Source organism: Saccopteryx leptura, chromosome 7 (assembly GCF_036850995.1).
Source record: "Saccopteryx leptura isolate mSacLep1 chromosome 7, mSacLep1_pri_phased_curated, whole genome shotgun sequence".
Taxonomy (NCBI): domain Eukaryota; kingdom Metazoa; phylum Chordata; class Mammalia; order Chiroptera; family Emballonuridae; genus Saccopteryx; species Saccopteryx leptura.
The window spans coordinates 75,911,482-75,938,412 of record NC_089509.1 but is presented as its reverse complement, the minus strand read 5'-3'; the positions used below and the strand labels follow the sequence as shown (position 1 = coordinate 75,938,412).

The 26,931-nt window shown below is 36.6% G+C and overlaps 2 protein-coding genes across 5 annotated transcripts in view; one reads left to right on the top strand and one right to left on the bottom strand.

The window, feature by feature from the left end:
- The first annotated feature begins 25 nt into the window (after positions 1 to 25).
- Positions 26 to 14,682, top strand: OSGEPL1 (O-sialoglycoprotein endopeptidase like 1). Of its 4 annotated transcripts, XM_066346403.1 has the most exons (10): positions 49 to 109; positions 1,305 to 1,318; positions 1,423 to 1,545; positions 7,606 to 7,993; positions 9,136 to 9,340; positions 9,417 to 9,565; positions 10,783 to 10,913; positions 11,024 to 11,095; positions 12,380 to 12,484; positions 13,119 to 14,682. In XM_066346403.1, exons 4-9 carry the CDS (start codon positions 7,826 to 7,828, stop codon positions 12,456 to 12,458), a joined length of 804 nt encoding a protein of 267 aa, XP_066202500.1. In that variant the 5' UTR covers positions 49 to 109; positions 1,305 to 1,318; positions 1,423 to 1,545; positions 7,606 to 7,825; the 3' UTR covers positions 12,459 to 12,484; positions 13,119 to 14,682. The 4 variants fall into 4 exon arrangements, with proteins under 4 accessions (XP_066202498.1, XP_066202500.1, XP_066202499.1 ...); XM_066346402.1 differs by lacking the exon at positions 49 to 109 and having other exon boundaries at positions 1,304 to 1,318; positions 7,611 to 7,993; XM_066346399.1 differs by lacking the exon at positions 49 to 109 and having other exon boundaries at positions 1,305 to 1,545; positions 13,119 to 14,680.
- Positions 14,683 to 18,917: 4,235 nt separating this feature from the next.
- ANKAR (ankyrin and armadillo repeat containing) overlaps positions 18,918 to 26,931 on the bottom strand; it is a 65,870-nt gene continuing 57,856 nt past the window's right edge. Inside the window, exons 19-22 of the mRNA XM_066346220.1 lie at positions 25,869 to 25,978; positions 23,775 to 23,971; positions 20,426 to 20,472; positions 18,918 to 19,165 (exon numbers count right to left, since the gene is read on the bottom strand). Of these exons, the coding sequence (XP_066202317.1) occupies positions 18,918 to 19,165; positions 20,426 to 20,472; positions 23,775 to 23,971; positions 25,869 to 25,978 (602 nt within the window). The remainder of the gene's footprint in view (positions 19,166 to 20,425; positions 20,473 to 23,774; positions 23,972 to 25,868; positions 25,979 to 26,931) is intronic.

The following is a 26,931-nucleotide window of genomic DNA, read 5'->3' as shown; positions in this document are numbered from 1 at the left end:
TGACATCACTTCCGGGTACCAAGGTCGGGCTTTCTAGTACCAAGACAGGGCGGTCTGCCCATCGTTACAAAGGGAAAGGGACGAGTTCTTCCTGTCGTTCACCTGGAAGGTAGGTCAGTGGCTCACTCCTCCCTACTGATGCCTTTGCGCACCTGGAGAAGTAGTTCCGGACCGCATTGCTCGCCTTCTTAAAGCGAACAGCGCTGGCCAACTCGCCTGGGTTCACTCGGGAGCCAGCTCTCCTGACCCAAAAGAGAAGTATATGGTTCGCACACACTGCCTTGTATGGATTTAGTATCGCAAATCTAATTTCTCGGGGCGTGTCTGCCTGAGCTGCACTCACCGCGGCTCTTCTCTGTGCAGGCTGATCATATCTAATCAGCCTATACACACAGAGCCCTCTGCTCCCGTGGAACAAGAAAAGTTCCAATATTTATTCGCTCTTTTTTCCATGCTGCCCATTAGTATGGTAGGGAAAGGGCCTACTTAAACACCCAGAAAATTTTAGAACAGGTGATTTGGGAACATGAAACTAGATACTTGGCAGTGTGGAAATACCTGGGGGCTTTTAGTAATGCTGCTGTTGTTTTGGGCAAAATAGGATTTGGTGAGATCCCTGTTTTGATAAATCTGTGGCAAAAAGGTAGATTTAATTTGAAAAATTGTAATTAATAGATAAATAACTTGCAGTCTCTTTAGTCGAGACGTGGTTCATTTGAGATGAGCTTTATGAGAACACTTGTTTCTAAAGTAGACGTCTAAACTTTATTTTGCTTGTGTTTTGTGTGTACTCTATTTTTTCAACCAAATGATTAAATTTTATTTTGAAAGATGTTTTCAGGAAGTGGAATGCATTTATTTTTACTGTTCCATTTTGTCTTTATCATTTGATTTTTTAAAGCCACATTTTGTCTTAATTTTAACTGTCAAAAAGTATTGATAGAACTTTTCAGAGACCTATTTCATGCAACTATTGTACTGTATGTACTATTAGCTGTTTTTATAAAGAATAATGAGTGATTTGGTAAGAACAGCATGAAATTAAGAGTAATACAAAAATTATATCAGGCTTTCCTGTTTTCCCCCTTAAAAACCATCATATTCATTCATACTGTTATTTATATTATATAATAAGTTGCTACAGTCTTTAAAAATTTTTGCTCACTTTTACAAAACTTTGCTATAATATTATAAAACTGTGTATTCAAAAATAAACCAAGCTTTCAGAGTTTTGCTTAACTGAATGGAGTAGTGGCTAATGCCAATTCTAAATAATTTAGTTTGTTTCTTTAATTCTCTTCCAGGAATTATTTATAGAGTAAGTATGCTAATGTTAAATAAGACAGCAGGAGTTTTTTCTAAACCATGGAAAAGGAAAATTTATGAATATTTAAGAAGTGTTCATTTTCATCCTCGAAAAAGATTTCTCCATAGACTAGTGTTGGGAATTGAAACCAGTTGTGACGACACAGCGGCTGCTGTGGTGGATGAAACTGGAAATGTTTTGGGAGAAGCAATCCATTCCCAAACTGAAGTTCATTTAAGGTAAGTAGACATTATCTTGGTAGTTTTAATCTTTTTGGAAAAAATAAAATGAGATGATTCTTTGTATTTATCATTATAGAAAAATTAAATTTTAGGAGCTAATTTTTTGTGTGCAAGAACTTCTAATAACTGCTATTATTAGAAAACCTAAACCCTCTACCTGTCTTTTAAGGCTCTCCACTATAAGGTTCAAACCTTAGCTAATTCTGTTGCCAAAAAGAAACTGCTCATTCCAAACCAGTATTTATCCATGATTCCCCCTCAGTAATGTCCTTTTGTTCACCTGTATGTGTTTTGTGTGAAAAGTTTTATATTCAGGCTAGCTTCCAGTGCACAATAAAAAACAACCTCTGGCCTGTGTTAATCACTGAAAAGAAAAAAAAATCTTCATATTTACATACATAACTCATATTGGTACTATATATAATAATAATATAGTACTGTATTAAAGTACAGAATGGTGCAAGGTTTGTAGACTCAGATGTTTCCAGAGGACCATAAAGCTGGTTACATAAATAAGTGGGCAGGATATAGAGTGGGCAATATCTGGGGGAACTCACTACTTAGTTCTAGCCAGTTATTGCCATGCAGTAATATAGACCCTGTGTTATTTGATCATCAGAATTTTCAAGAGAAAATGAAAATCCAGAATTCATATTTTTAAAGAAATTAGTACCTAATTCAAAATATGTTGAAGTACTGTACAGATCAAAAAAGCCTTGAAGCTATCAATTTAACAATATCTGAATAGTGGAAAGATTTATTTTGAGATAATAGACACCTGTATTTGAGTCACGAATTAGGCACTTGCTATTGGCTGACCTTAGGCAAGTTCTTTATCCTCCCTGATTCTGTTTTCACATTCATAGAGTGGTAAAGATATCAGCCTTATAGGATTGTGGGAAGTATAATAAAAATAATATATGTGAAGCAGCAGACTAGGCCTCTAATTGTTATATAATGTGTGAAAGGAACTGGTAGGTGTTAATAAAGCACAATGAAGTACTAAAAAGTCTTTGCCTTCAAGAAGTTTAACCTAATCTCTAAGACATGATACAGTTGACCCTTGTACAACACAGGTTTGAACTGCATAGGTCCACTTATGCATAGATTTTCTTTTTAATAAATATATTGGAAAATATTTTTGGAGATTTGTGATAATGAAAAAACTCACAAATGAACTGCATAGCTTAGAAATATTGAAAAAAATAAGAAAAGGTATGTCATGAATGTATAAAATATATGTAGTTATTATATACACACAATCTATTGTAAAAAGTTAAAATTTATCCAAACTTATGCATATACTTACAGGCCATACGTGGCACCATTTGCAGTTGAGAGAAATGTAAACAAATGTGAAGATGAATCATAACTGCATAAAATTAACTATAGTACATATTATACTACTATAACAGTTTTTTTGTTTGTTTGTTTTTTACAGACAGAGAGGGGGATAGACAGGGACAGACAGACAGGAATGGAGAGAGATGAGAAGCATCAATCATCAGTTTTTCGTTGCAACACCTTAGTTGTTCATTGATTGCTTTCTCATATGTGCCTTGACCGTGGGCCTTCAGCAGACCGAGTAACCCCTTGCTCGAGCCAGAGACCTTGGGTCCAAGCTGGTGAGCTTTTGCTTGAACCAGATGAGCCCGCACTCAAGCTGGTGACCTTGGGGTCTCAAACCTGGGTCCTCCGCATCCCAGTCCAACTTTCTATCCACTGCGCCACCATCTGGTCAGGCTGTAACAGTTTTATAGCTTCCTCCTGTTGCTATTGCAGTGAGTTTGTGTTGCAAGTATCTGCTTAAAAAGCTATATGGCTCTAACTACCTTTATGTAAGCAATTCATTTCTCCAGTAAATTATGTATCACAGTAAAAAGTGATCTCTTGGGGTTCTTGTGTAGTTTTCATTGTTTTTCATGCAGTATCATAAACCTTGAATAACAACATGGGATCCATATGAAGTGCCACTAATGATGTTAGAAGTGCTCCCAAAAAGTAGAGGAAAGTCATGACATTACAAGAAAAAGGTGTATTGCTTGATGTATGTATATATAGATATGCCCACCATTTCAAGGTAAATGAGTCTAGTGCAAGGACATTAAAAAGGGGGGGAGGAGTGGAATTAATAAGCCTGTTGCTGCAGCTATACCAGCACCAGCAGGTATGTGAAAATCTTGCACTTCTTATAAATAATACCTTGTTATTTTTTACTGAAAATGCAGCCTTTATGTGGGTGCAGGATTGCTATAAGAAAGGCATACCTATAGAAAAAGTGAACTCATTATATTACAACTTAAAGCAAAAGGAAAGTAAAGGATCTAAAGCTGGAGAATTCTTCCAGCAACGGATGATTTGATAATTTTAGAAAGGATGTTGGCTTTAAAAAATGTCAAGGTAACAGGTGAAGAAGATTCTGTTGACCAAAAGGCAGATGAGTTCCCAAATGTTAAGAAAATAATTGAGGAGAAAGCATATCTGCCTGAATAGGTTTTTAATGCAGTGAAAGTACCCTTTTCAGGAAAAAAACATGCCACAAAGGACATTTATTAGTAAGGAAGGGAAGCGAGCACTAGGATTTAAGGGTGGAGGAAGAGGCTAACTCCCTATTTTGTGCAAACGCTGGCAGGTTTATGATCAGGACTGCCCTTATCTATATATAAAGCTACTAACCCTGAGCCTTGAAGAGAAAAAATAAACACCAGCTGCCAGTCTTTTGCTTGTATGACAACAAGAAGGCTTAGAAAGTGAGAACCCTTTTTCTGGATTGGTCCCATCCAAGCTTTGTCCCTAAAGTCAGGAGGTACATTGCCAGGAGGGGACTGCCTGCAATGTCCTGGACACCCAGAAACCTATGAGTTTAACGCTGAAGGTGTCAAAATGGTCTATGTATCTCCAAACACTGTGTATATAATTTAGCCTCTCATTCTACTCTATGGAAAAGATTGTCAATGCTATAGAAGATAACCTGGACAGAGAGAACCTCATGAAAGTCTGGAAGGATTGCACCATGGAAAATGCTATAGAAAAAGCCGTGGCCCTGACTGGTTTGTTCAGTGGATAGAGCGTCAGTCCGGCATGCAGATATCCTGGGTTCGATCCTCAGTCAGGGCATACATGAGAAGGGACCATCTGCTTCTCTTTTCCTCTCTTTCCCCTTTATGTCTCTCTTCCTCTCTCACAGCCAGTGGCTCGATTGGTTCAAGCTCCAGCCCCAGGCACTGAGAATAGCTTGGTTGATCCGAGCATCTGCCTCAGACACTAAGGATGGCTTGATTGATTTGAATATCAGCTCCAGATGGGGGCTGCCAGGTGGATCCCGGCTGGGTTGCATGCAGGAGTCTGGCTCTATCTTCCCTCCTCTCACTTCAAAACAAAACAAAAACAAACAAACAAACAAAAAACCCTGTGAAATCCATAAAGCCCCCAAACTGGAGAAAACTCTGTCCAGATGTTGTGCATGACCTCATAAGATTTACAACAGCCAATCAAGGAAGTCATCAAAGTAATTGTGAATATAGCAAAAAAAAAAAAAAAAAGGTGAGGGGTGAAGGGTTTCAAAATATGGATCTTGCAGAATGTCGAGAGCTAGCAGAAATGACACAAGGAATCGACAGAAGACAACTTGATGGAGGTGAGTGTTTCCAAATGAGTGCCAGGTAGTGAGGAAGAGGATGTAGAAGCAGCAGTGCCAGAAAACAGATTGACAGATAGTCTGGCAGAAGAGTTCCAATTATTCAAGACTGCTTTTGACTTTTAAGACATGGATTCCTCTGTGATATGGGCACTGAAACTAGAGCAAACAGTAGAAGAAGAATTAGTATTGTATAGAAACATTTTTGTAGAAATGAAAAAAGACACAGAAATGATGATGTACTTGTGTAGTTATATCAAGTGTGCCTGCCTCTCTTACCTTCTCTGTCACCTCCTCTCCCTCCTCTGCCTCTGTCACCTCTGAGACAACAAGACCAGCCCCTCTTCCTCCTCCTCCTCCTATGCCTACACAGTGGGAAGACACTGAGGGTGAAGATCTTTATGATGATCCACTTCCACTTAATGAATAGCAAATAATCATGCCATACGATTAATCAACTCATCTGTTCTGTATATGTAAAAATCTAATAACTATGCCAAGAATGGCTGAGACTTCTTTGTGTCTTCATCATCATCTAAATATTCATCATGTAGAACATCATGTGCAAGACTTGTATGGAAATGGATAGCCTATTCTTACTTAGGCATAAAGTGAGATATATTTAATATAAACTTAATAATATGTTAGATTCCTTTCTGTTTAATAACTTAGTTTTCAAAGAATTACTGTACAGTATGCACCTTGCAAAACTGGAGAAACTGCATATCAGCCAATCATCATAGATAAGTGTTTTTTTTTAACTATTTCCAATACTGTATTATGAATAAGACTATAATACTGTATGCCATAAGCTAGGCTACTGTGAAGCAATCATCGATTACACTAGACTGCCATAAAGCAGTCATATTGCTGCATCTTGGTTATTAATGTATGGATCATCATATCTAAATAAATATGGATTTTTTCACATCTTTTCATTTTTGATTTCTAGTGTCAATAGTTTGTATAAATCTACAATGTTTTGTATCATGTAAGACAATATTGATATAGGTACTGATAGATGATTCATATTTTATTTTTTTAATCATACAATGCCTTAAAAATTTTTTATTGATTGATTTTATTTATTTTTAAAATTTATTTATTTATTGTGTTTACATAGCTTCTAGTGTCTCCCCAAAAGCATCCCCCTCCCCCGTATTCCCCTCAACATCTTCCTTACACCCCTCCCAACCACTCCCTCCCCCCATCCTTTCAGGTTTAATGACATAAACTTATGTTGTTACAATACGGTATAGTATTGTAAATGTAGTTTCTCATGGTTTTCTTTGTAACATTTTCTTTCTCTAGCTTACTTTATTGTAAGGATGTAGCATATAACACATATACAAAATATGTGTTAATTAACTGTTCATGTTATCAGTAAGCCTGCCAGCCAACACAAGGCTATTAGTAGTAAAGTTTTGTGGGAGTCAAAGTTATACATGGATTTATGATTGTATGGGGTTAGCACCCTTAACCCCTGCATTGTTCAAGGGTCAACTGTATTAAATATTCACTGGATGCTCCTACTGAGGATTTTCATTTCTGTGTATAGAACTAGCAGATCTTCAACATCAAATATTTGAAGTTTTGTTTTTTGGGGGTTTTTTCTGACATTTGAGATGCATGTTGCAGACGCTATATTTTATTGCTCTGCTTCTTTGTAACATGCTGGCAATTTGTTTGCTGGCAACTTTACCTCCTAATATTTTATTCTTAACATTTGGAGTGATCCACTATTTGTCGTCCTGGACCCAACTCAAAATTACCAACTCTGAGCACAAACTGTATTTCAGGATTGCCATGACTTCAAGTGCAGGTTGTTTAAAAATAAACTCATCTTCACAAAACTGTCTTTATGTTTCTGTTAGTATTTCTTCTCTCCCTGTCACTCCAGCTCAGTATCTGAATTATCTTTGATGCCTTGGTCTCCCCTCTCATTCTATCCAGTTAGTTACTACAGTTTTTCAGGCTCTCTGTCCTTTTCTTCTCATTCCCACACTCAGTTTAAGATGTAATCACCTTACACTTTTGCAATAATTTAAAAAATCTTTAAAAATCACCCTATCTGCAGAGAGGTTAATTTTCCTAAAATCCTATTTTGTCCTGTCCTTCCTTTCCTTGTTTTAGATTTCTTTGTTAGAATACTTTTCAAGATTATTTTGGTGTTTTTCATCAACAAACAAATCCATAGGCATCTGTTGTGCACAATTATGAACAGAGATATTACATCCTTATTCGCTACATCCTGAGTTCTTATAGTGTGCTACATTTTGAGAGACTTATTTGAAAATACTTGACTTACTAACATTTTTCGCTATATAATTTGAAAATATGCCTTCAGCTATAATATATAATTTTTCTTCTCTTTTTACAACCTTAAAATTATAAAAAGCTTTTTTAAAAATTTCTTTCAGAACAGGTGGGATTATTCCTCCAGTAGCTCAACAGCTTCACAGAGAAAATATTCAACGAATTGTACAAGAAGCTCTCTCTGCCAATAAAGTCTGTCCAAGTGAACTCACAGCAATTGCAACTACCATAAAACCAGGACTTGCTTTAAGCTTGGGAGTGGGCTTATCATTTAGCTTACAGCTGGTGGACCAGTTAAAAAAGCCCTTCATTCCCATTCATCATATGGAAGCTCATGCACTTACTATTAGGTTGACAAATAAAGTTGAATTTCCTTTTTTAGTTCTTTTGATTTCTGGAGGCCATTGTCTATTGGCTTTAGTTAGAGGAGTTTCAGATTTTCTGCTTCTTGGAAAGTCTTTGGACATAGCACCAGGTGACATGCTTGACAAGGTAATTAAGAATTAATTTCTCCATTTTTTCTTGTTAAGGTATCATTTTCACTTAAATAGTAATAGCTATACTAGCCCCATCTAAATATTTCTGAGTAATGTCATGTTAGACTGAAAAAAATATACATGCAATAAGACAAAAAGAAAATGTAGTACCTAGTTTACAAAAGTTTCATTCCTACCCATTCCAAATAAAATGGTCAGAGGTATACATCAGCACATAAAGGCTCAAATAGTTTGCAAATGCCTTTGATTTTAATCAAATAGAATAATGTATGTGAAAGGAACTATTGTTTGAAGTGTAAAGTACTGTAAAATTTTGAAATATAAAGATATATAAAGATAACTAGGGTATTGAAGATGCACAAAGTTCTATGGTTAAATGTCACAATTGCCAACACTATGACCAAGCAGGTTTCTTTTCCCTTGCTTTAGAATCCTACAGAGCCTAATACCATATACAGAAGTCTGGCTGCCAACAGCTGCAGTGATTGGAAGAAATAGGGCAGGTTTTTATTTTTGAAGTTCATCATAAAGTGGTCAGTAAAAGACCAAAAGTAGATAGGGAAGGTCCTGGCCAGTTGGCTCAGTGGTAGAGCATTGGCCTGGCATGCAGGAGTCCCAGGTTCGATTCCGGCCAGGGCACACAGGAGAAGCGCCCATCTGCTTCTCCACCCCCCCTCCTTCCTCTCTGTCTCTCTCTTCCCCTCCTGCAGCCAAGGCTCCATTGGAGCAAAGTTGGCTCGGGCACTGAGGATGGCTCTGTGGCCTCCGCCTCAGGCACTAGAATGGCTCTGGTTGCAACAGAGCAACGCCCCAGATGGGCAGAGCATCGCCCCCTGGTGGGCATGCTGGGTGGATCCCGGTCGGGCACATGCGGGAGTCTGTCTGACTGCCTCCCTGTTTCCAGCTTCACAAAAATACAAAAAAAAAAAAAAGTAGATAGGGAGGCAGTGCTTGCCGCTATTGATCAAATTGTCAGAAGCAAGTTTGTCTGTCTTTACTGACCACCAGCTATCATTTATATTTGTAAAAGTATAGCATGTCTAATTCATCCAGGTTTTTGTGTGTTTTTCATTTTCTTTGAATCTTGAGTTTCAAAATGTGCAATTTGATGACTCATTTTTTGTTTGTGTTTGATAGGTAGCAAGAAGACTTTCTTTAATAAAACATCCAGAGTGCTCCACCATGAGTGGTGGGAAGGCTATAGAACATTTGGCTAAACAAGGAAACAGATTGCATTTTGATTTCAAACCTCCCATGCAACGCGCTAAAAATTGTGATTTTTCTTTTACTGGACTTCAACATGTTATTGATAAGACAATAATGCAAAAGGAAAAAGAGGAAGGTATACTTCTAATTAGTGAGTTTAGACAAATAAGTAATTCTGGATCGTGCCTAAAAGTACATGCTCATTTCTGTAGGTATTGAGAAGGGGCAAATTCTGTCTTCAGCTGCGGACATTGCTGCTGCAGTACAGCACATAACAGCATGCCACATTGCAAAAAGAACACATCGTGCTATTCTGTTTTGCAAGCAAAGAGACTTGTTACCCCAGTGTAATGCAGTACTGGTAAGTTATCTCATCTGGGAATAGTATTAACACTTTATGGTACTTTTCATCCAAGGGCTTACCTAACCCTCTGCATAGGATGAAGAGGTCTTTATGCTGTATACTACACCTGACAGTATGAAATATGCAGAATAAAGACTAACATCCATTTCTTGTACAGGTATTTACAGCCTATGTGCCAAAAAAAGTCCAAGGCTGTATCTTCTCATTGAATTTAAAAGAGGGTTTACAATGAGAAATGAGATGCCATAACTAGTGTTACTATTTTTAGAAAAATAGGCTGATTTCCTTAAATTGTTCCTTGGGTTGAAATCCCTGTGTTTAAGGCCTTGATAACCTCCTCGTTTAACTGTATCTTACACTTCATTCTTTTGAACATTATAAAGGGAGACAATATTTAAATGATGGCAGATTCACAAAATAGAATATTAGAGATAACTTTTTAAGAATTATGTAGCAGCTCTGGCTGGTTGGCTCAGTGGTAGAGTGTTGACCTGGCATGTGTAAGTCCCGGGTTCGATTCCTGGTCAGGGCACACAGGAGAAGTGACTGTCTGCTTCTCTTCCCCTCTCCCTCCCTTTTCTCTCTCTCTCTCTTTTTCTCTCTCTCTCCCTTCCTCAGCCAGAGGCTCAGTTGGTTCAAGCACATCTGCCTGCCTCTGAGGATGGCTCTATGGAGCCTCCACCTCAGGCACTAAAAATAGCTTTGTTGCAAGCATGGGCCCCAGATGGGCAGAGCATCAGTCCCAGACAGGGGCACATATGGGAGTCTGTCTCTATCTCCCCTCCTCTCACTTAAAAAAAAAAGAATTATGTAGTAAACTGCCCTGGCCAGATAGCTTGGTTAGTTGTCCTGAAGTACAGAGGTTGCTGGTTCAATCCCTGGTCAGGGCACAGCTCAGTGTTCCTGTCTCTCTCTCCCTTCCTCTCTCACTAAAATCAATCAATAAAAAATTTATAAAAAGTATGTAGTAAAAGGAAATAACACATAAGTAAAAACTTTAGGGTCTAAAGTATTGTTATACTGTGATTATAATTAGATAAAAGGTTAGAATATACAAAAATGATAGAAGTAATTATATGCTGATATTGAATTTTTTGGTGATTTTTCTTCTTCTCCAAATATTTATTATACAGATATATCAGTTGCCCATTATCCAGCTATGAAAATGTGATACTTTTAGATATCCATATGTGATATTGGTCTTCTCAATTCAGGTTGTATCTGGAGGAGTTGCAAGTAACTTATATATTCGAAAAGTTCTAGAAATTGTAACAGATGCAACACAATGCACTTTGTTGTGTCCTCCTCCCAGACTGTGCACTGACAACGGTATTATGATTGCGTGGTAAGCCATGGGATATCATAATTATGTAAATATTCATTGCCATTTCATCATGCTAAATCTTCCTCTTTAAATCTTGGGCTATTTACTTTATTTTAATGATTCTTATTTAGGAATGGTATTGAAAGACTGCGTGCTGGCTTGGGCATTTTATACAACACAGAAGGCATCCGCTATGAACCAAAGTATGTAGTACCATTCATATCTTTATGCAAATTGCATTATAAAAGTTAAAGCCTGGGGTTTGCTTTTCTATATGAGTTTTTCATTGACATTCTGGTTACATTAATTTATTTCATGAACCCAAGAGGTAGATACTTTATAAGAAATACACTGCTCACAAAAAATTGGGATATTTTATCACTTCTTATTCATTTTGAAATATCCCCTAATTTTTGTGAGCAGTATACTTTTGCTACAATTTTAAATTATAAAAAAAATTTGAAAAATCATAGGTTAGAAACAGGTAGTGGATGAAGATGATGAATTCCTTCATTTGGAACCAGAATGGGAACCATGTCCATGACCTGGCTTCTGCAATATCAAAACCATCGTAGAACCAGCTAGTATGCTGGGAAACTACAGAAAATGTGCAAAGAGAATTTATTCAGGTGTGAGACTGGGCTGTGAATATACTCTTCTACATGCAGCTGAAAATGGCCAAAAGATGGATGTTTTCAGCAAAGAAGTTTCAAAGAATAGCACAGTTTTTCAATTTGTTACCAAGTTCTAGCCTAGCCTTTGATAGACTCTATCATCTGATCCACACTGCCGCCTTTTGGTAATGTGGAAGCTGGATATGATGACTTTTCCAGGTTGGGCAACATAGTGAAAAAGCGGAAATCTGAAGCCAAAAGTATTTATTAGGGAAAGACAAAGAAAGAGGGTAGGATCTAAGACCTCTCCTGCCAGTAGAGACAAAGTAAAGAGAAAAAGAACAAGCCACATTTTGAAACCTCAGACAAGAAGCAGTAGAAACCAGAGGAACTTCTAAAGTAGGAATGGATACAGGTTTGACTGCATATGGCAAACTGTTTTCATGTGCTTAGCTTTGTAGAGAATCTTAAGACTTGTTTTTTTTTTATTTTTCTACTTGATACTGTTTTTATTTACAGTATTTGAGAGCAGTAGAATTATTTCTTTAAAAACATCTCAATTCCCAAAGCCATCAACTTGTATATATTAAATATGATAGCTTTATATATGTCAAATATATACATTAGAGTGGTTTAAAAAATCTCCAAATTTAGATTTCTTATTAATGGAACTGGCCTTTCTTTACTGTATTGTATTCCTGTTTGATATCCTATTGTATTTGTATGTATTCAAGAACTATGACCATATAATGATTAATTATAAATTAGATATGTATATGGTTTGTTAGAATTCTAAGCAAACAGTCTACAAAACTAGTGACCGATCAAGATGCAAGTATTTGAAATAATGTGATTTGTCTGATTATGATGCAGATGTCCTCTAGGAGTAGATATATCAAAAGAAGTTGGAGAAGCTGCCATAAAAGTACCACAATTAAGGATGAAGATTTGAGTTTTGCTTTTCAAACATCCCTAAAGGTATATTTCAACATTCAGTTTTGATTTTTTGTATATCAAATTGTAGGAGATATATAATGATCATCAAGACTTTCTTTTGTTATTGTTTATGTGTGATGTTTAATCTGCTCTTCTGAGTGACTGTAATAATATGTTATTGTCTTATAAGAGAATATAATTTTTTTAATCAAAAATCAAAGTAAGACATCTTGCAGCAGAACAGATATTGGCAGGTAAAAAACATACCTGCAGGAAGAAATACAGTGATTCTGCTAAATTCTGGTCCCATGTTAAACTGGCCTGGATCTTTCCCCCCTTTTTCATATCAGAGTAGTACAAGCTATTTTTTTGGCTTCTGAAAAATTAGCCTGACTTTTCTAATGAGAGAACAGTTTTAGAAAGGGAGCCAGGTCAAACTTGTGACAAATTATAGAATTTTAAATCAAGAGAAAAGGTAACTTTGTCTAACAGAATGTATGTTATTAGTTATAAAAACACATGTTATGTAGGTATATTTTCTGGAGCAAGTGGAATGTCTATGCATTTCTTAAAACCCATCTGAGATTTTAAAAATAAGAAATTTGACATGCAAGTAATTTTTTATTATATATTGCACTTTTTGGTTGACCACATATACTTATGTCCATTATTTTAGAAATTTTATTTAATTGACATACCTGACCGGTGGTGGAGCAGTCAGGTCTAGGATAAAGCATTGACCTAGAATGCTGAGGTCACCGGTTTGAAGCCCCAAGGTTGCTGGCTCTGAGAGCAAGTTCATCAGGATGGGGTTGCTGGCTGGAGTAGGGCATCGTCCACACAACCCCAACACCAAAGCTCACCAGCTTGAGCCCGAAGGTTGCTGGCATGAAAAGCCCAAGGTCACCGGCTTGAGCAACAGGACACTGGCCTGGCCCCAGTCAAGGCACATACAAGAAGCAATCAATGCTCAACTAAAGTGAAAGCAACTACGAGTTGATGCTTTTCATACTCTCTCTCTCTCTGCCTGTCTCTCTCTCACTCTCTCTCTCTGTGTCTCTCAAAATAAAAAAAAAAGTAATTTAATTGATAATATATGAGATGAAAAGTGTTGTGTTTTGTTTTGTTTTTGGATAATTTCCTTGAATCTGAAACCTTGTACTGCAGATATAACAGATTATCACTTTTTCCTTTCTAGATTAAAGTAACTTTGAATATTTAGATTTTATTTAGAACACATTTTACATTTGGATTTGTATTCTACATCATGTGGCCTGAATTAAAGACAAGTGTACATATTTCCTGTGGCCATTACAGTCAGAATGCATATAAAATGTGGAAGAAAATTGACCCAAATTTCTTCCCATACAAATTTATATTGTGTCAGCCATATAGGACAAGTTGTTAACTCTCTAGTCAATGACTTGCTTTCTTGAGAAATTAGGAAGTAAGGATAAATATCTATAATGAAAAGTTCTATTTTAATCTCACCTTAAGATGACTTCCCTTTTGGGATATTCCATAAGTAATTCTCTTCTTTAGAATTGTGGTCATAGAGTATTGTTTTATGATTATCCATTTTATCGTGGAAATAGAAAATATAATTTATATGAAGGAACATGTAGAAACAGTCAGTAGTTATAAAGCTTTGCATTTTTTGATGTTGAGGTATAGGTATGATGGAATTGGTTTACAAATATTTAAAAGAAACAATGAGTTTGTGAATTCACATTTTACATTTGGATTTGTATTCTATATCATGCAGTCTGAATCAAAGACAAGTGTAATTATTTCCTGTGGCCATTAAAGTCAGAATGCATATAAAATGTGGAAGAAAACTGACCCAAATTTCTTCCCACTATCACAAGTATTATAAAGTAGGGATATTTATAACACTGGAGAACAAAATTTTTGTTGCATCCACAAAAACACTTGTTCTTACCTAATTAGAATGTGCTAATCTCAAATCTGACATTCGTTTTTCTCTGTAAGGTACAGTTTTTTTGCAACTCAAGATTTTAGGTTTTCATCTTATTGTAAAATTTTCAACATTTAGTTTAACATAATGAAGTAGAAAGTCTTCTTGGGCATGATCTTTGTGAAAATATAATAATTTATATGATGCAGTAAATACACTAAGACAGTGGTCCCCAACCCCTGGGCCATGGACTGGTACTGGTTTGTGGGCCATTTGGTACCGGTCCGCAGAGAAAGAATAAATAACTTACATTATTTCCGTTTTATTTATATTTAAGTCTGAACAATGTTTTATTTTTAAAAAATGACCAGATTCCCTCTGTTACATCTATCTAAGACTCACTCTTGATCAGGGGTCCCCAAACTACAGCCCGCGGGCCACGTGCGGCCCCCTGAGGCCATTTATCCGGCCCCCGCCGCACTTCTGGAAGGGTACCTCTTTCATTGGTGGTCAGTGAGAGAAGCATAGTTCCCATTGAAATATTGGTCAGTTTGTTGATTTAAATTTACTTGTTCTTTATTTTAAATATTGTATTTGTTCCCGTTTTGTTTTTTTACTTTAAAATATGTGCAGTGTGCATAGGAATTTGTTCATAGTTTTTTTTATAGTCCGGCCCTCCAATGGTCTGAGGGACAGTGAACTGGCCCCCTGTGTAAAAAGTTTGGGGACCCCTGCTCTTGATGCTTGTCTCGATCACATGATACATTTATCCGTCCCACCCTAAGGGCCGGTCCGTGAAAATATTTTCTGACATTAAACCAGTCCATGGCCCAAAAAAGGTTGGGGACCACTGCACTAATACACTAAAAGATAGGTTGCATCAGAATTTTTCTACAATTTCAAAATAAAACATATTAAAACACTTATTTTAATCATTAAATTTGCACAAAACTTATTTAAATTCTATTCAGGCAAAAATTTGCATTTGTAGCTCTTGTGTTTGTGTACTTGTTGAGGACAATCTCGTTTGATGCTTCAGCAGTAGTCTGCTCATCACTAACAGCTCCAAGATTTTCAGGAAACTTATCAAGGTGACTGTTCAGGAAGTGAATCTTAACGTTGTTACATCCAATGTTGCGGAAAGCCAACCGTATCTTTAGAACCAGAAGTTCATTGTTTTCTGCTTTTTGGTTGCCAAGGAAGGTCTTTGTAACTGCCACAAAAGACTACCATGCTGCTTTCTCCTCCTTATTCATCTTGGCAAATTTTTTATCACGTGTGAGGGTTTGAAATCGAGGTCCATCGAATACACCTGCTTTTATCTTTTTGAAAGACAAGGCAGGAAAAGCAGAAATATGTTGAAAGCATTCACTCTCTATTCAAAGCCTGAACCAACTGTTTCATTAAGTCGAGTACGATGTGAAGAGAGGGACAAATGATTCTGTCTTGATTCACTACAGGTTCATTCACAATATTTTGCATCCCTACTTCCAGAGCTTCACGTTTTGGCCACTCCTTCTGTGTCCAGTGTTTCTCCCGAGCTCGACTGTCCCACAAACACAGAAAGCAAAGATACTTCGTGAAACCTCTCTGTTGTCCTAGCAGGAAATTTACCATTTTAAGATCCACACAAATGATCCAGTTATGCTCCTCATACTTCAGAAAGTCAAGGATAATTTTTATGTCATTATAATCTTCTTGCAGATGAGTTGAATAACCAATTGGAACCACTGCATAAACATTACCGTTGTGTAGGAGAACACATTTCAGACTCTGTTTAGAACTGTCAAGAAATAGCTGCCATTCTGTTGGACTGTAAGGGGTAACACCTAGCTGGCTGAGAAGACTACTGATATCATGACAGTAAACAAAGTGTTTGTCTTTGGGAAAAAAGTCCACAAAAATTTGTTCACACTTTCTGAAATGGGATTCTAGCTGACCGGTGAAGTACATTCTTTTCTTGAACCTGGAGGCTAATAACTTAGCTGCTTTCTTTGATAGGTCCAAATGTCTTACTAAGTCATTCAATTTGGATTGGCTAAACTGCTGTGGGGTTAGTGACTGCTTGGTATCAGAAGAAGACCCTTCAGATTCTATAACCATTTCCTCATGCATCTTATCAAAATACACTTGATCATCAAGTTCACTTTCTTTGTCCTTAGAAGAAATAAAACCATTGAAAACTGGAACTGGGAGTGTCTCAGAGTGTGGGATAGGTCATATTGCTGAAGGAATATCAGGATATGCGATCATATGCCGTTTTTTCTTGCCGATGCCCTTTGTATGGATCAGACAGAAATAACAGTCACTGCTGTGGTCCTTAGGTTCACGCCAAAGCATAGAATACTGAAAGGCATTCCTTTGCGTTTTCCTTTTGTCCAGTCACGAAGCATTTCCTCACAATTATGACACACAACATGAGGAGCTCAATTCTTGTCTTGATTGCCAAAGGAAACTTGAAAATTGGTAATATATGCATGTGTCACAAATGATGAAATATTGTGCCTTTGATGTTGAGGTGTGTAACAGCCACATATATAACAGAAGGTGTCAGGACTATTCTTACATTTACACCTACTCGAAGAAGCCATGATTCAATCTTAAAATAAGAGGGTGTTTTTATCAGTTAATTTTTTACATTTAAAAACAACTACAATTAGGTAAAAGTGATGTTTGTAAAACATTAATTGCCTTGTGGTTATGTTCAATCCAAGAGTCGCTGCCCTTTAACTCCAATTGAAAAACCAATGCATGTCATTAACTATAACAAAAAGAAATTAAAATTGCATAAAAACTAGAGCATGCACCAAAAGATGGATTTCAGATTTGGAATCAGCGATGCAGAGATATACAGAAACAGTTCTAAAACCTCATGCAACATAAAATGAAGAAAAAAAAATGTTCCCCAGTGTTAAGTTGTTAAAATTTCAAAGTATAAAAATTGTTTCAGGTGCTACAAGAACACATGTCAAAATCGAGTTCATGATATAACGGAAATTATAGACAAAAAAAATGAGCAAATCTGGAAGCACTTCATATCCTTAGACCTTTCAGTAGTTAGCCATAAGGAAGGAAGGGGAAGAAGAAAGAGAGAAAGATGGAAAGGAAAAGGAAGGAGAAACACTGAACTCTATCTGCAAGCCCATGTGCCCGAGTTAGCTTATAATCAGGTAAGAGGCAAGCAATTTGCTGGAATCTCTGTATCTTGAGGCTTTTCTCATACATAATTTTAAAAAACAAGAAATTGCAGGGTAATAAAAATAATCTTTACAAGGAGGAGGGGACTGTACTTTAGGAGAAATACTTAAAGTATTAGGAGCAGTAGGGTGGTCTGGCTAAGCCAAGATATCCCGGTAATGTCTATTTTATTGAGTGCAAAGAAACTCTGATCCTCATACCGGAGAATACTCTTCACATAGTCTTTAGCCCACCTGAAGCTACTCACAAAGCTCAAGTTTTCTATCTAAGGCCTTAAAAAAAAATCTACAGAGGCTTAATGTTTCCATTGGTATGACTTTTTATTCTTAATGATACTTAATGAATGATACAGTTTCTTATCATTTGAATTATGTATCCCTTTTTAGTATAAAATTAAATATGCCATTCCCCCCAGTTGTGACACAGAGTAATTAAGAGAATATAGAATTGAATTTGAAGATTAAAGAGGATGTGCAATGGTTAAGAATATGGCTTTGGACTTTGGTACATATAAAAGTCTAAGTACATGTAGCTGCTGTCATCACCATCATTACTGTTGTGTTAAAACACGTTGCGGAAAATTTCTTATTAATATATATGTTTGGTGCAACCCAGGTAGACCTTATGCAGACACTGAACAAAGTGGATAGAGAAAAAGAGGGGCTTTGAAGGACACAGTGAAGTTGGCTTGCTTTTGTATCAAATCTGTCTGCCGCTGTAAAATAGAAGAAGCAGACATACATCATAATTTCCACCTACTGGAAACAGTATTCTTTGGGCAAAGACACCATGTGATTCTAAGCCACAAAGAGTATCACCCTTTTCAACTGCAAACCAAGGGTATGGAGTGGTCAATACTGGTTGCCATATTTTTTAGCTATATTTTTGTACTTGATGGTCAATGAGTTCATATTAATTTTAATAAGATGTTTTAAAAGTATTTATTTCTGGTGTAAGAAGCCTCATGCATTTGTAGTATTTATCATTAAATACCTTAAGGTATTACAGTAAGTGTTAACATGTAGGTTACTTTGAATCAGGTCTCTTTAGGCCAGCATACCAATTATACAATGTTTATAATACTTGATACATATACTAAGTATGCCACTGGTGTCAGTTGCTATTAACAGTTTTAAGTGCAGACATTCTGTTTCAGAAAATTCTATTTATTTTTTGAAACCATAATGCTGGCCTGAGTTGAATTATAGTAGACATACTAAGGGAAACCTCTTAAGTATCAATATCAAGAACTTCCATTAAAAAGATTACTCTGCTGTGTTATGTGTATTTTACCCCAATTAAAAATAAAAAAATTTAAAAAGATTGCTCAGGAATCCCTTTCATACTAAAATGCTTTTATTAGCCTTCTGCAGGTTCTGAATTAGCTTTCTGTATGTGTTTCCCAAGTTCGTTCAAAAACACTATTCTTGGTCTTGATACTTTAATGAAATCTGATGAAATTGCAGATGAAAAGGAAAAAGTATTATGAGTAACAGTGGTCTTTTTTGTTGTTTTGAAGAGTCCCATGAAGTTAGTTATAGGAGGCAATAAAGTCAAAGAATCTCTTGGTTGAATTTTAGGTTTTAATTTTCTTCGGTGCTCTTTCCCTAAAAATTAGAGAGCCACAATTAAATATCTCTGTCTTAAGTCTAAGAATCCTAGGCATAGTTTCATTCCATTTAATTCTATATAGTTTTATTTTCTTTGCACCACTCAAATATACTAAGAGAACAGATCAGTAGGTTCTAGACTTTCAGATGTCAGAATGCAAAAATCTTGGGGGACCAAATATATGGTTACCAACTTTTTATTGTGTCAAGTTGGCACTAATAAAAGAATAAATGCCAACTCTTTTAAATATTATTTTGTAAAAGTAGATATTTTAACACCAAAAGAAAGTATAAAAGGCATTATCTCAAAATGAAAAACTTTATATTGAAATTTTTTTTTTTTTTTTTTTTTTAGAAATTGCTTATGCTCTTATTTTTTCTTACGTTACCTCAAACTTGCAAAAACTTCATCAGAACCTTACTGGTACACAGATTTTTGTTTAGAGGTCAGTGTTAAAGTGAAAAAAGAAAGAGACTAAAGAAGCTGTACAAAAGACAGACATTCATCTACTCCTGATATTCAGAAATAATAGCTCCCCATACCTTCATAGCTAGCTTCCCTTAGCTACTCCTTGAATAAATGCTTTTTTTTCTTTCCTTTTGTTCTATCTCCCTTTCAATTTGTGACTGCAGCAAAATGAGTTATGAATGCTTTCGTCCTTGCTTTTGACAATAGGACAAAATACCAAATAAGACTGATTTTGGTCCTACACTAAACACATATGAACAAGCACTAAGCGTAAACATGAAATCGATAAGTAATTTAGTTTTTCTGTCACACGTCTAATAGGCATTGATGGGTAACATTGTAAGATCTGGACTTTGATCTCGCAGGCCTGGGCCACTCAGCCATCATCTACCAACTGTATAAAACTGTACAAAGTATCAAAGGAAAAAATGTGATCTGTGCCCTAACGATTCATTAGAAAAGTTGTGCATGGGACAGAATAGCAGGGTCTTAATTTAAGTCATACTTACATGCTGTTTCAGTAATGACTTATTACTGTACACGGTTTATCAGAAAAAGCAAAGTAAGAGAGGAATTTCTGTCAAATGATGTTAGTAGTGAAGGCCTTAAAAGAAATGTTTGACATTGGCTTGTAAGTGGGAAGATACTTTAGATATCCAGAATTACAAAAGCAAAACTGTACAGGTAAACCTTTTGGTAACTACATTTTAAATTTTTATAAGTGGCACACAGATTTGTAAAGCATCAGGGCTAGAAGGTACCTCAGAGATAAAAGAAAAATCAATTACCTTTTTTAAAGACAGGAATTATGGATGGTCCTCCATTTTTCTCCAGACTATAAGGAAAACATTTTTATCAAATTAGAACTTTATAAAGACTTCGTACACCAATATATCATGTTCAATGACTAATGGTCTCATTTATACACATTACATGTAAATATTTTATATTTAAGTACTCATTTACTCACTTATTCAAAACATTTGAAACATTAAATCTGCTTGAAGTGATCAGGGAAACCTTCATGGAAGAAAAACATTTCATCTGGGTTTTGAAGAAAATAGTCTTCAAATGGATGAGGTAGGGGAGAGAATCCCAGACAGGGAATAGGGAATGAAAAGTTGCAATACTATAAACAGTACGGTATGTTCGGACGGTACTAAGTACTCTGGGGCAGTTGGATTCAAGGTTTTTGGAGATATGATAGAAGATAAAATTGGAGAATAAAGATCAGGTCATTTTATGTATTAAGAATGAGAAAATTGGCCCTGGCCGGTTGGTTCAGTGGTAGAGTGTCGGCCTGGCATGCGGAAGTCTTGGGTTCGATTCCCGGCCAGGGCACACAGTAGAGGCACCCATCTGCTTCTCCACCCCTCCCCCTCTCCTTCCTCTCTGTCTCTCTCTTCTCCTCCCGCAGCCGAGGCTCCATTGGAGCAAAGATGGCCCGGGTGCTGGGGATGGCTCCTTGGCCTCTGCCCCAGGTGCTGGAGTGGCTCTGGTCGCAACAGAGCGATGCCCCGGAGGGGCAGAGCATCCCCCCTTGGTGGGCAGAGCGTCGCCCCCTGGTGGGCGTGCCGGCATGCAGGAGTCTGTCTGACTGTCTCTCCCCGTTTCCAGCTTCAGAAAAATACAAAAAAAAAAAAAAAAAAGAATGAGAAAATTGGCCCTGGCCAGTTGGCTCAGTGGTAGAGCGTCAGCCTGTCCTGCGGGAGTCCCGGCTTTGATTCCCAGGGCACACAGGAGAAGCGCCCATCTGCTTCTCCACCCCTCCCCCTCTCCTTCCTCTCTGTCTCTCTCTTCCCCTTCCGCAGCCGAGGCTCCATTGGAGCAAAGATGGTCCGGCGCTGAGGATGGCTCTGTGGCCTCTGTCTCAGGCGCTAGAATGGCTCTGATTGCGGCGGAGCATCACCCCCTGGTGGGCCTGCCGGGTGGATCCCGGTGGGGCGCATGCGGGAGTCTGTCTGACTGCCTCCCGTTTCCAACTTCAGAGAAATACAAAAAAAAAAAAAAAAAGAATGAGAAAATTTAAACTTTATTTTCAAAGCAATTGGGTACCAATGAAGTGTTTCAAGTCAAAGAATAATAAGGTATACTTAATTTAATGGGTGTGTGGGGGAGGGCTGTGTGTTTGTGACCTTAAATGAAGTTATTTTAATCGTCATCCTGCAGATGTAACATATAATAGTCCATATAAATGCTCTAAGGAGAGTGCATAGCACAATTTGCTCACTAGTTTCACCTCACTGGGTAACCAGTTTACTGACAACTTGTCACTGCTTATTTATAATCCTGAAAGTTGAGTGTTTACAACTATACAGGGTGCTATTCACCTCCAACTCATCCTAGATTTGTATAGTTACAACAATTTTCCAGCAGATGGCAGTGAAGTATCATGAGGAAGGCATACTTTTTTTCTAATTCCCAAAAAGTTGCCTTAAGGAAGGCGTGGCCAACAGTTTTTGCCCCTGGGCCAGATTACAAAGAAAACTTTTTTCACGGGCCAGAGGAAATATTAAAAAAATGTTAAATACAAAAACGATTCGTTTAAATAAATAAAATTTAATTATGTATTTTGTTTATGGATAAATGTGAGTGAAAAATATTTTAATATACAATATTATTTTAATAAAAATATATTTTAATAAAAATATAATTACATACCGTATAAGTATCCAAACTGTATCGCAATCAATCGAAACAATATTTAAATAATAGAATGAGCTTGAAGGGGTTATATTGCAAATAAAACAATTATTTCACTTTACAAACAGCCTGGACACATTTTCAGTTATCAACTGCAGCTATTGTCTATGCTACAATGCCACTTGATTCAGCACACTTGACCACAAAAATAACGAATTGTTTGACCTTGGGTGCACACTGGCAAACACCGCCTAAAAGAATGTGGGTTTCACATCGCCACTAAACATCAAACAGTTCATATCGAGTACAGATGAGTACAAAAATTGTAAATCTTTATAATGGAATTTTTTTAAGAAATAAAGAAGTATCGCGAATCCATTAGACCAATTATTGGAAGTTAACCCTAGATTAGTCACACGCGGAATTCTTTTCCGTGTATTACTATCTTCTTAAATATCTTGATTTCCAATAATCAAAGATGCTTCCGCTTCTGAGTAGCTGAGATTTTAAATTAGCAAAGAATATTAAAAATTTAATCGCGGGCCGCATAAACTCATTACCGGCCCGCAGGTCGTATTTTGGCCATGCCTGCCTTAGGGCCTAGCTGTGGGAGTGACTGTTAAATAATACTTACATTATTTATCCTGAATTAATTTTTTTAAACCAGTATATATTACTTTCTGACATTTTCAATTAAAGCCATTGCAATTTAGATTTCCCTGGCATTTTACATAAAATTAGGTAATAAGTTTTAAATTTTCATTTTTTCAAAGAATTCCAATTAAAATGACTCTGAAGATGTGTTTATTTTTTCTCTATACTTAAAATTGATTTTTAGAACCACGACAGTGCGTGCTATTCTCTTCTATTATTATAAAGTTAATCATACATCTTGAGTAGATCTGTTTCCTATATATAAATAGTGCTATTTGCACAGAAGACTTGTAATTCAGCTACATATACAGAAGGAAATATGCCTGGTGTAAGAAGATTCTCTTCTCTTTTTTCAGAAACTTAAATTCATGATGAAATTACAACACTGATGCAAATTCCTCTGAATAAATGCCTGGCAAACTTTGGCATAACTCCAACCACTGGGCCTGATTTGACCTAGCTTTGGATCAAGTCCCAAAGTCCGTTTGATGCTATATGGTCATGGTGGTGTTCCTGGTGGCTCAGAACTCTCAAATATTCCTCCCTCTACCCCAAAATGGCTTCCTGGATCAGACGTGGAGGCAATCAGGCTCCCAAAATCTTTTTCTAAAATGTGAATAATCCTAGCCACATGTAGCTGTATTCTTCTCTGCGGTCACACTTCTGTTGCTATATTGGAATTAAAACAGGCTTTGGTAATGGACAATTAGAATGAAGTTTATCCTTTAGTTTGAAAGGCATATATTCATATCAAGGGTAGTTCCCCTTGTTTTACCTTCCTTAAACTTAAAAGTTCCTCTATCAATAATTTCACTACCATTTCAAATAAAGGTACAGTACCTTAAGGAAGGAAGTCCCACTTTTTGTTGCATTTGAAATTCCTTTAAAAATGCTGGGTTGATACTTGCATCTCTGCTGATATTATTTTTTATACGAAGGAACTGATTAGGCTTATTCCTGCATTCCTTTAATAGGATGCGAAAAGCATTTGCATTGTAAGTTAAGTAGCCAAGAGCACAGGAGCAAGCTGTGCAAACCTACAAGAAGAAACAATTCCTTCTTAACCAGTTAGCTTTGTTTTTAAAATATCAAACCCAGTGCTCTCATTAGATATTTCATAGGAATGTCCCTGTAGCTATGCACAGCAACTATGTATGTCAACTGATGGCAATCACACCAATATTTTTAGAGAGGGGTGTCGACTGCCATTGATTTCTAGTAGTTGTTCTCAGTTCTTGACTGCATTTTAGAATCACTGTTTTTTTGTCTTTTTTTTGTTTTTTAAAGCCCATCAGACTCTTGGAGTAGAATATGGGCATTTATATTGTTTTTAATTTTTATCTATCTGCTTATGTATCTATCTACTTACTTATTGAGAGAGAGATCGATTTGTTGTTCCACTTAGTTGTGTATTCACTGGTTGATTCTTGCACATGCCCTGAGCATCCTTGGCATATCAGGATGGTGCTTTAACCAACCTAGCTACCTGCCAGGGCTATATTGTTTTCAGAGTGCCCCAGGAGATTCTAATGTGCAGCCAGAGAAGAATCATTGAGTTTGAACTAAGACAGTGGATCTAAGTCTTGGTTGTGCATTGCAGTCACCTCAATAGCTATGAAAATGACTCATGCCTGGCGTCCACCCTGCAAAACCCTGATTATTTGGGGGTGCAGCCTAGACAACAAACTTTTTGAAGCTGCTCAAGTGATTGTGATAGAAAAACAGGTTAAACCTATAGCATAAATGCAGGTTAAAAATAATGAATTTAGGAAAGCAACTAAATTTTCAATTGGCAAAAAATAAAGAAACGAGAATAAGTATTAGACCATGGGACTCCAGAAAAAGTTTTTTCTTTCCTTGAAGGAAACACCCTCTGCCTGTGACCTTAATTAGATTGTTCATATGATTAGTTCAAATAAACTCCTGGACATTTCTTAGGAAAATCTGTTAGTGGTAGCATAGAAATGTTATAGAATAAACATAAACAGGCCCATGCAGGGCACCAGAAGCTTGACATGTAGGTCTTTACATTGGCATCTGACTGCTGTATGTACCCATTATATCTTCCATGCTTTGAACAGTGGTTCTCAGTATATGGTCCCCAAAAGAGTAGCTTCAGCTTCTGGGAACTTGCTAGAAGTACACATTCTGGGGCCTATACCTGATGTATTAGATCAGAAACTCTTGGAATAGACCCATGCAATCTACGGTGTGTCAGATTCCTCTGAGTGCTTCCAGTGTACCCCAGAGTTGGAGAAACAATGCCTCGGACCTTGGGGGAAAGTGTAGGGGAATACTTAGAGGCAAATCACTACTGGCCAGCCAGGCCTTCTTCACACACCCTCATCTTTAACCCTCTTGGCAGATAAGGAAAACTGTCTGATGGATTCTACTTTTTTCTTTTTCTTTTTCTTTTTTTTATATTTTATTGATTTTACAGAGAGGTGGTGGAGGAGCAACTCATAGTTGCTTCACTTTAGTTATTCAATGGTTGCTTCTCATATGTGCCTTGACCAGGCAAGTCCAGGGCTTTGAACTGGCGACCGCAGCATTCCAGGTTAACACTTTATTCACTGCGCCACCACAGGTCAGGCAAGATTCCACTTTCATTCATTCCAGATACTCATAGAAATGACAGTGGGATCACAAAATTTGGTGAGATATTTTATAGATATTTTAATTATAAATTTCTATATCATCAACGTACTTATTTTTAGATTGAATCTTAAATATCAAAGTTAAAACAAATTTTCACATTTTGTGGGAACCAGAATTGTGGATGGCAGATATAATACTAGAGAAATCACCTCATTTTGAGTTAGTAACATGAGCTATTATAACACAGTCAACCTGTGGAAAAATTAGCCCACAGAAATGAGGGAGAGCACATTATAGCTTTAGAATACTCAATTTTAGAATTACTTTCATTATTACCTCTTCTTTTCCTGAGTACAGATGATAGCAGAGCCGTTGAATCATCCCTAATGTGATAAATGCGTCTGTAATACCAGCTCTAGAATGAGCCAGGCTAGCTATTAAATTTCCTATAAATTAAACAAGAAAAACAATGCTTGTGTTATTTCCTATGAACTGAGATACTGTGCTTTTGGTTATTTATACATAGTATTAAAAAGATTTGAGTCTCAAGATATCTCTGTTAACGAAGAAGTGCAGGGAAAAAAAGTAATAAAAGCATTTTATATATCAAGTTTAGAATAAACTTTACCCAAAGTTATAATTTGGTTTTCTGTCACAAACAGTAAAAGATAAATAGATTTACTAAGAGAGGGAATATTTGAAAATCAAAGGTTTTCTTTCCCATGGCTTTAGAATGTTTTGATTGGAGGTTTCAGGGCTATTTTCTTTTTTAAAGACTATGAACATAATGCTTGACATACCTTAAGAAAACTTAATATGTAGAGACTAAAAAAAAAAAGAAAAGAAAGAAAGAAAGAAAACTTAATATGTCCTTAGAAAACTTAATATGTTCTTTTTGAAAATCAAATGGCTTTGAGTTAAGAAGAGCTTAATGGTATTTTAAAATTAAGCAGTGTGTTGCTTATTAAAGTTTAAAATCATCGAAGTTTTTGCCATGAAAAGAAATGTTTTGGGATTAAAAATAAGTGATCCAGTAATTAAATAAATGTGCAGCTACCAACTTAAAACTATTTCATTCAAATTTTAATTTTAGAGTTTTCTTATAATATTCTTTCAAAATATTGTTGTTGTGTTGGTATAAGTGTAACACAACTTTTAAGATATAGATAAGTGTATTTTTACATTTGTGGGTAGATACTTTATTGATGTATTAACTGGGCATTTGTTGTTCTATTTTTTTCCAACCTTCATTTTAAGCCAAGAAGACCTTTGTATTTATTGTCTCAGGATGGGGAGTGTTGAGTTGTATGGCCTAGAGCAGGGGTCCCCAAACTACGGCCTGCGCGCCACATGCGGCCCCCTGAGGCCATTTATCCGGCCCCCACCGCACTTCCGGAAG

What these genes read in the sequence shown, in the direction of transcription:
- OSGEPL1 (XM_066346399.1), top strand. Translation starts at nt 1,325, where the DNA reads ATGCTAATGTTAAATAAGACAGCAGGAGTTTTTTCTAAACCATGGAAA. An exon ending in GCAAAAGGAAAAAGAGGAAG is followed by an intron (nt 9,341 to 9,416) that starts GTATACTTCTAA and finishes TCATTTCTGTAG; the next exon opens with GTATTGAGAAGGGGCAAATT. An exon ending in AACGGTATTATGATTGCGTG is followed by an intron (nt 10,914 to 11,023) that starts GTAAGCCATGGG and finishes ATTCTTATTTAG; the next exon opens with GAATGGTATTGAAAGACTGC.